Here is a 9,260-nt window from a genome sequence, read left to right as displayed (position 1 = left end):
GGCTTTTCTCTAAGCTTTTTCTCCTAATCCTCCTGATCTCTTTACAACTCACCTGCTCGGAGCCCAGCTGGGTGACTTCTAGCTGGGATTTCTCCAAGAGGCTTACCTGGCCCTTCCAGGACTTGGCCCACAGCCCTTTCCACCATCCAGGGGCATAGAAGGGGATAGAGTTTTATATCTTCCTGTATTTCTCCAGTCTGCCCTAAAGACAAACAAAACAAAATAAAATTTTGTCCTTTTTTCCCATTTGTTTGTTTGTTTGTTTTGTCTTGTCTTGTTTTTTGTTTGTTTGTTTGTTTGTTTGTTTGTTTTTGAGACGGGGTCTCTACATAGCCCTGGCTGTCCTGGAACTCACCATGTAGACCCTAGCTGCCCTTGAACTTACAGAAGTCTGCCAGCCACCTCTGACTCCTTAATACTGGGATTAGTGGTGTGAGCAAACCGTGCCCAGCTCTCCAGTTTCTTTCCAGGATTTTCCAGCAGTTCATCATGGAAGGGGCCCTCTGAGCCAACAAGTACCACAGAATCTGGAGGAATGAAAGCTCAACACCCACCCACTGGGGTCCCCCACCCCCACCCTTACTTTCTGGGTGGGGGTCCCTGGTAGATCCTGAGCCCAACACTGCCTGCTCAAGGAAGGCAGGGAGCACACAGTGAAGATCTCTGTGGTCACCTCTAGCCCCTTCCAGCTCCCACCTTTACAATTCCCACCTACCTGGTGCCAAGGGCAAGAAGGAGAGACGCCAAGGAGGAGGGGAGGTACCAGACCAAAGGAGCAAGGAAAGCAGGCAGAGACACTGTCCATCAAAGGGGGGAGGGAGAGGGGGAGAGAAGGGTTGGAATTCAGGGGCAGGGAAGAGTGCTCTATGGTGAGAGGAGGGAGAGGCTGGTGAGCGTGAATCTGTCCCAGGGTTGAGGAAACACCACAAGAGAGATTTCACGGCAACAGCAGTTCACAGGGCAGGGTGAGAACTTGCTCTGCAGGTCACTAGCAGCTTCATCTGTCCTCCATCCATCCAAGTCACCCACTGACAGGAGAACAGGGGAGCATACGTGGTGGGTGAGTATGGTGGATGTCAGACCCAGACATAGAACTGACATGCGTGACTGCTCAGGGGTCAATAGAAGCCAGGAGGTACAACAGGGCAGCCGGTGGACTGCTCTGAGATTGGAGCTCTCTGCTTCCAGAAGAAGGCCTGTGGCCTGAGAGGGGTTCCAGGACACTCAGGGGTACAGTGGAAATGCTCCAAGTCTGACCAGGTGGCAGTGGACATAGAAGCATCTCATGTCCAAATAGCAAATGTCAGGCATCTTACACCTCTTTTTTTTTTTTTTTTGACATATGTGGCCCAGTCAGGTCTTCCAGGTGTTAGGTTTACAGGACTGTACCCCCATGCCTGTTCAATGCTACTAAAGGCATATGTGCACTTTGCCTACTGTGATTCAAAGGAAGAATTAGAAATGGCAATTTGAATAAAGTAGGGGGTGTTGTGTTTGCTTCTGAGATGCACAGTGCAGAGGAGACCTTCAATCCCCACGTCTACCTCAGCCTCTGTGACCCTTCCTGGTCTTACAGTATCTGTGGCTCCCGTCTTCAAAGATCAAGTTCCTTTTGGGAGGAAATGTTGGGTAACATTAGCCAGTTGCTCAACTGAATGAGAAATCTGTCCCAACATCAAAGCCCAGAGGGACAGCAGAGGACGGATGCTGAGTGCTAATGTGTCCCCCAGTATGGCATTTTCTTTGGATGTTTCCTCCAGTGGTAGGTTTTGCCAGGGATTCGAACCAGGGTCTCACACATGCTCGGCAAATGTGATCTCCGAGAGCCACGCCCCTGCTCCCCAACAGAAACACTGCCAGAAAACAGGGCTCATCTAAGGTCTGAGAGCACAGCCCTTGATGGAGACTGAACACCATCAGGAAGAATCTGAATAATCGAAAAGATGTGTCTCTCTGGGTGTAGTGGCGCAGGCCTGTAATCCCAGCTACATGGGAAGATTGTTCGTGCAGGGCCAGCCTGGGCTACAGAGTAGATTCAGGCTCAACCTGGACAACTTAGAGAGACCGTCTCAAAACAAAATGTAAAAGGCGAGCTGGGGATGTAGCTTAGTGATAGAGAGCAGGCCTAGTATGTGTGAGGCCCTGGTTCAACCCCCCCAGACACACACAGACATATACACACAGACACAAACATATGGACACACAGAGACACACACAATAGACAGACAGACAGACAGACACACACACACACACACACACACACATTTGTTGCTGTTAACTCTTCAGGTCCCTGACTCTACTCTGCATGACTTTGTGAGCAATACTGCAAGGGCTTCTCCTGTCCCACAGTCTTCTGCCTCCCCTCTACCGTCTGAACTCTATAGACAGGGAAGAATGTACCTGCCTACATTGTATCAGCCTGATGATGTTCTCTGTACAACATTTCTGGGATTGTTGCTGACCCACTGTGTGTGAGTGTGTGTGTATGTGTGTGTGTGTGTGTGAGAGAGAGAGACAGAGACAGAGACAGAGAGACAGAGACAGAGAGGGACAGAGAGAGAGACAGCAACAGAGAAACAAGGACAGGCACAGAGACAGAGAGATAGAAAGACAGAAAGAGGACAGCCTGAGAATCTTGTCTCATTCTTTGGGCTCTGTCCACCTTGGTAGTCTGTTTGTTTGTTTGTAGACAGTCTCTTACTGGTCTGGAACTCACTAGGTAGGCTTGGCCAACTGGTCAATGAGTCTCAGAGATTCACCTGTTTTCACCTCCCCAGCACGGGGACTCTATGCATCAACCCAGAACTTTACACAAATTCTAGGGATTAAACTCAGGATTAAACCACAAGGCAAGCACTCTACCAACTGAGCCATCTCTCCAGCCCTGACCACTTACTTTCCATGCCACTGCTATGTGTCTGTTTGGGGGTTTGTTTCTTTGTTGGGTTTTTTTTTATCTTTTTTTTTTTTTTTGGTTGTTAAAGACAGGGTCTCTCTGTATAGCTCTAGCTGTCCTGGAACTTGTTCCATAGACCAAGACTGGCCTAGAACTCAAAGATCTGCCTGACTGTACCTGCTGAGTGCTGGGATTAAAGGCCTGTACCACCACTGCCCAGCATGCTAATGCTATGTGTGCAAGCGCGAATGCTTGGACTTCCTGCAGGTGTGTGCACACAGCCTGCTGAATACGACTGTCCAGCATGTGAGAATAAGGCAGGCAGATAACCAAGTCCTTTCAAAGCCAAGCTAGAGCTGTGTCTAAGGAGTGCCAAGGGTCACCTGCCACTTCTCAGCAATGTCACTTTGCATAATGGACAGTTGGTTCTATGAAGACAGATACGAACTGGGAGAAAGTCAATCACTCAAAATTATTTTGGCCTCATAGAGGTGTAATGATGGTTTTCCATTAGCTTTTATTGTCCCACAGAACTGTAAAAAAAAATCTTAGTTTGTGTTACATTTAGTCATTTATTTTGTGCTTTCGTGGAGAGTGCACATGGGGGGGCGGGTCAAAGGACCACTTTTGAGAGTGGGTTCTCACCCTCTATCACGTGGCTCCCGGGAACTGAACTAAAATCATCAGGCTTGACTCCAAACGAACTTTAGTCAGTGTGGTATGTAATACATCAGTCTTATGAATCGTCCAGAAGTCTTGTTATATTGGTGGAATCCTTCTCTTTTCTCTTTAGGTACATATGTGAGTTTTGGATGCCCTTCACTGAGCCAGGTAGGACTCTGAGGGTCTCATCATAGGCCACACATTCTAAGAACTTCTATTTCATCTATCTATCTATCTATCTATCTATCCATCCATCCATCTATCCATCCACCTATCTATCATCTATCTGTTTGTATGCATGCTTGCATACCATAGCATACACATGAAGATCAGAGGACAAGTCAGGTCATCAGGCGTTATGGCAAGTGCTTTTACCCGCTGAGGCATCTCTCTGGCCCTTCTTTTTGTTGCTGTTGTTGTTGCTTTATATAAGGCCTTATGTAGTTTGGTCTAGCCTCAACCAAAGTGGCCTTGAGTTCTTGATCTGCCAGCCTCTGCCTTAGCAGTGCTGGGATTATAGGCACGTGCCACCATCCTTGATGTAATGGTAGGTTTTTGTTTTTTGTTTTTTTGAACTGAAAATATATATGTGTGTATCTTTCAAAAATGGTGCTGAGGTGAAACTTGGGACCTTATCCATGCTAGTAGGTGAGTCTCTAAGCTGAGCCACTCACCAGCCTTGTAGCACTGATGTTGTTGTTGTTGCTTAAATATTGATTTGAAGGGCTTGGCTATAGCTCAGTTGGTAGAACACTTGTTGCAGTAAATCTCCAACCCAAATATGCCCCAGCAATGAAAACACAGCTCAATTAATATGACCACATGCTGTGTGCCTAGATTGGGCAGATCTACCGCTACACTATCATCTTCTCCATCTATGAAACTCCTTAGAACTTGCCGTTTCTCCAGGCCATGTGCTTCTGCTCCGCTTTTCTTCTTCTTCCTTCTCTGCGTCCCCTCCCTCTCCCATTTTCTCCTTCTTCTTTCTCTCCACCTCCTGCTCCACCTTCCCTTTTATCTGCCCAATCATCAGCTCTCCTTTATTTTACAAATTAAGGTGGGAAGCAGGTTTACAGGAACTCACCTGAGTGCTGACTCATTCCATGTTCACAACCACTCACAGGAGAATAGAATTAACATCAAATAGAATTATCCCCAGGGCTATCCACAACAAACACTTGCCTAGGATTTATGAAGCCCTGGGTTCGATGGCCAGCTCTGAATAAAGCAGGCATCATGGAAGCACACCTTCCATCCCAGCTCTCAGGCGGTAGAAGCAGGAGGGTCAGGATGTCCAGGCCAGCCCTGGATACATAAGAACCTGTCTCAGGAAAAGATGTTGGGGTCAGTGAGTGAAAGTGTTCCCTTCACCAACCTGAGAATGTGAACTCAGATCACCAATTCCTCAAAGTTGAACCTCTGACCTCCACACATGCTCCACCGTAGCACACAAACCCACCTTAACATGCATATACACAGAGAAACAATAAATAAACTATTTTTTTAATATTGATGACATTTGGTGAAGAAGTGATTACCAGGTGCCCCGTGTTCTGCCGCTGCCTGACATTAAACTTTCACAACAACCCTCAGAGATAGAATTTGATCCCAATTTACAGATGAAGAATCTAAGAGTGAGGCTGGATGGTGGTGGCGCACGCCTTTAACCCCAGGCAGAGTCAGGTGGATCTCTAAGTTCGAGACCAGCCTGGTCTGCAGAGTGGGCTCCAGGACAGCCAGGGCTACACAGAGAAACCCTGTCTCAAAAAGAGAAAGAAAGAATGAATGAAAGAATGAATGAAAGAATGAAAGGAAAGAGAAAAAAAGGGAAAAAAGTAAGAGATGGCTCAGCAGTTAAGAGCACTGACTGCTTTTCAAGAGGTCCTGAGTTCAATTCCCAGCAACCACCTGGTGGCTCACAAACATCTGTAATGAGATCTAATGCCCTCTTCTGGCCTATGGGTATACATGCAAGCAGAATGCTGTATGCATAATAAATAGATCGTTTTAAAAAAAAAAAAAAAGGTAAGAAAGAAACCGAGAGTGAAGAGATGTGATAGCTTCCCAAAGACAGGCTGTTAGGGAGCATCGAGCCTTGAAACCCATTGCTATGTGCCTTCAGCCTCCCAGTGGTCTGTTCTCTCTGTTCCAGGTGGCCTGTCCCTTCTTTGAATTTTTTTTTTTGGTTTTGGTTTTGGTTTTGGTTTTGGTTTTTGAGACAGGATTTCTCTGTGTAGCCCTGGGTGTCCTGGAACTCACTCTGTAGACCAGGCGGGCCTCAAACTCAGAAATCCGCCTGCCTCTGCCTCCCGAGTGCTGGGATTAAAGGCGTGCGTCACCACGCCCGGCCCTTCTTTGAATTTTATAAGCACTTGGCCCTAAGCTCTTGTGTCTTTCCCAATCATGAAAAAAAGCCCCAGGGTACAAGTTTGAAGACAGAGTCCTTCTGCCCTGATATTCTGTGCTTTTCTGAATCCTGAAGAACCCCAACCCCGAACCCCCATCTCCAGAGTCCTCCCCACAACTGTGGCTGGGCAGGACATCCCCTGTCCCAAACGTGCTGAGGTCTGCTTAAAATTTCCGTGTGTGGTGTCTGGCCCTGGGGAAGTTCAGGGGGTAGATTCCAAGAAGGGGAAGTCGGAAAGGATATGAAACTTGGCAGTGTCCTGGTGACACGCCTTTGCTGACGGGTGTCCCACCATCAGCAAAAGGCTGGAAGTTTGATCCAGTTTGATCGGACCACGGAGGCAGGTGAGACCAAGCCTGAGGGAGAGGGAGCTGGGAAACCAAGGTTAGGGGGACCACTCTGGAGAACTGAGGCAGAGAGGGAAGAATATTGCTGCAAGCTAGTTCAGTGCAAGGGTGGATAGGCTGGGGACACTGAGCCAGAGCAGGCAGGTGGAAGGACCCTCTCCTCTGGCCAGAGCTTGGGGAACCGTGAGAGCTAGCAACTCAGAACCATGCTCCCTGCCTCAGAAACACAGAAAGCCAGAAAGTGCATGGGGGAGCCAGCACCCAGCAGCAGAGGGCTTTGCAGGGACAGTCAGCCCTCATGTGGATGTGGAAAGGGGCTGAGGCTGCGGGAGAGTAGGCAGATGTTTGTGAAAGCCTGTGAGTGTGCATAGCTCGCCATCTGGGCCGGAGATTGTAATTAAAACAGTGCTGACACTTGGTAAATATTTGTTCAATGAGATCCATCATCCGTGGGAGTGTGTGAGCCTGCGTGTCCAGAGAGCGGGGAGGTCTGTGTGGATATAGGAGCAAATGCTGGACAGGTGCAGAGGAAAAGGTAGTGTGGGGTTTAGGGCTGGGGCTAGGGCTAGGGTCAGGTCAGGGTCAGGGTCAGGATTAAGCCTAGAGCTAGGGCCTATAGGTTAGGATTAGGGTAGGGGGTGGGTGCTAGGGTTAAGGGCAGAGTAAGAAGGGTCAGGGTTCTAGCTAGGGCTAGGGGTTAGGGTCAAAGTCATTGTTAGTGCTAGTTAGACTGGGTCACATAACATTGCATGTAGGACATGTAACATGTCATCGTGGGACAGACATGTGATCCCAAGTGTCCAGCATACCCAGTGTCCCTGTGTGTCTCTGTAGGGACATCATGGAGACCTCTCAGGGATGGCTGATGGCCTGTGTGCTGGCCACGACCCTGATATGGACAGTGGCTGAAGATGTCTGCCGAGCACCCAACGGGAAGGATGGTGCTCCAGGAAATCCTGGCCGCCCGGGGAGGCCGGGTCTCAAAGGAGAGAGAGGGGAGCCAGGTAAGCGTTCTCTCCGGCTGGGGCGCAGGTCCCGCACCATCCTCGAGGCAATGGCTTAGGGGTCCTGAGAAGCGATGGTGCCTTTGAGTTCCAGGAAGTCATTACAGTGAGCGGTTCACCCTGGGACCTGAAGGCCTAGCCTTCTCTTGGACCTTGTCCCCAGCCTCTCTTTCCTGCTTTGGCATTCCTCTTTCCCCTTTCTCCTCCAAAGACTAGGCTGCACAGAGAGTGGATGTGGATGGTCTAAAAAAGAGGCCCAAGAGTCTAGAGTCAAGAGCCATTGCCTTGTTGGTTGACCTCAAACAAATTACGGATGCCCTCTGAGAGTCCATTTCCTCCTCCGTAAAATCGAGGCAGAGCCCTGCCTGGTGCGTAGAGAAAGATCAGCCAGTATCAACAGTCACTTGCATGTCCTTCCAGCCCTCTACTTTGTCCCTGCTCTTCTGTCCACTCTACCCTGTTAGAACTCATGATCCTGAGGAGGACGAGAGGGGAGGAGTTATGACCAGAGCCAGAAGAAAAGACATCCTGGCCTGTCATCCTGACCCTCCCAGTCTCCTGCAGGCCAAAAGGACCCTCATGCTGATTTGCACACGGTTGTGCCACAGGGTCCTAAATCTGAAAAAGGAGTTGGTGATTTAGAGACATGCGAGGTGACAGCCCCATGGCTGGACTCAACTGAGCAGCCAGAGAGCCAGCCTCACGTTTCCTAAAAATGCAGGGTCTGTCACATGGCTGCATTTACTTCTCTGGGTTTTATAGTTGAAGTAGAGGCTCAGAGAGGTTAACATGCTTGCCCAAGGCCACACAGCCAGTCAGGCCAGTCAGACTCAGTCTCTTCAAAGCAAAGGCTTTTTCGTGAGGATAGGCAGGCTCTGGACTTCTTACCCACGATGCCCCACCCCACTTCACATCTACCAATCTGCTTGCTCTCTTTGCACACAGGAGCTGCTGGCATCCGGACTGGTATCCGAGGTTTTAAAGGAGACCCAGGGGAATCTGGCCCCCCTGGCAAACCTGGCAATGTGGGGCTCCCAGGTCCCAGTGGTCCCCTGGGGGACAGCGGCCCCCAAGGACTGAAGGGCGTGAAAGGCAATCCAGGCAATATCAGGGACCAGCCCCGGCCAGCTTTCTCAGCCATTCGGCAGAACCCAATGACGATTGGCAACGTGGTTATCTTTGACAAGGTCCTCACCAACGAGGAGAGTCCATACCAGAACCACACGGGTCGCTTCATCTGTGCAGTACCAGGCTTCTATTACTTCAACTTCCAAGTGATCTCCAAGTGGGACCTTTGTCTGTCTATCAAGTCTTCCTCCCGGGGCCAGCCCAGGGGTTCTCTGGGTTTCTGTAACACCAACAACAAGGGGCTCTTCCAGGTGTTAGCAGGGGGCACCGTGCTTCAGCTGCAACGAGGGGATGAGGTGTGGATCGAGAAGGACCCCGCAAAGGGTCGCATTTACCAGGGCACTGAAGCCGACAGCATCTTCAGCGGATTCCTCATTTTCCCCTCGGCCTGAGCTGGGGATCTGCCCCTGCATCCTGCCATCTCCTGCGCTCCCTGTTATGGACCACGCCCCCCCCACGCCCTGCACCCCTCCCCGCACCCCTCTCCTCCACACTCTGCAAAGTGAAGGGGCTGGGGCTTTAGCACCCCGGGGGAAGGGCTGTCTCGGAGGGAGGGCACTGAGGACTGATGTTTCTCTGCACACTGCCCAGTGGTTTCTTTAAGCACTTTCTGGAATAAACGACCCCCATCTGTGTCTGTGACTTTCCGTGCAGTGGCTGGCTGTTCTGGGCATTGAGCAGGAAGGGGGTATAAAACTGGCCATCGCTGCTGGGCGGTGGTGGCTCACGCCTTTAATCCCAGCACTTGGGAGGCAGAGACAGGTGAATTTCTGAGTTCGAGGCCAGCCTGGTCTACAAAGTGAGTTCCAGGACAG

The 9,260-nt window shown here is 50.0% G+C and overlaps 1 protein-coding gene across 2 annotated transcripts; it reads left to right on the top strand.

Moving 5' to 3' along the window:
• Positions 1 to 6,207: 6,207 nt before the first annotated feature.
• On the top strand, positions 6,208 to 9,087 carry C1qa (complement C1q A chain). Of its 2 annotated transcripts, none has more exons than XM_021160796.1 (3): positions 6,208 to 6,310; positions 7,148 to 7,317; positions 8,263 to 9,087. In XM_021160796.1, the coding sequence occupies exons 2-3, from the start codon at positions 7,155 to 7,157 to the stop codon at positions 8,835 to 8,837; spliced, it is 738 nt and encodes a 245-aa protein (XP_021016455.1). In that variant the 5' UTR covers positions 6,208 to 6,310; positions 7,148 to 7,154; the 3' UTR covers positions 8,838 to 9,087. The 2 variants fall into 2 exon arrangements, with proteins under 2 accessions (XP_021016455.1, XP_021016456.1); XM_021160797.2 differs by lacking the exon at positions 6,208 to 6,310 and adding an exon at positions 6,330 to 6,350.
• Positions 9,088 to 9,260: the final 173 nt, after the last annotated feature.

Source organism: Mus caroli, chromosome 4, assembly GCF_900094665.2.
Source record: "Mus caroli chromosome 4, CAROLI_EIJ_v1.1, whole genome shotgun sequence".
NCBI lineage: Eukaryota > Metazoa > Chordata > Mammalia > Rodentia > Muridae > Mus > Mus caroli.
Note: the sequence above shows the minus strand (reverse complement) of the source record. Positions and strands in the feature narration are given on the sequence as shown.

Coding starts and splice junctions, on each gene's coding strand:
- C1qa (XM_021160796.1), top strand. CDS start 7,155: ATGGAGACCTCTCAGGGATGGCTGATGGCCTGTGTGCTGGCCACGACC. Junction 7,318..8,262: donor AGGAGAGAGAGGGGAGCCAG/GTAAGCGTTCTC, acceptor CTTTGCACACAG/GAGCTGCTGGCATCCGGACT.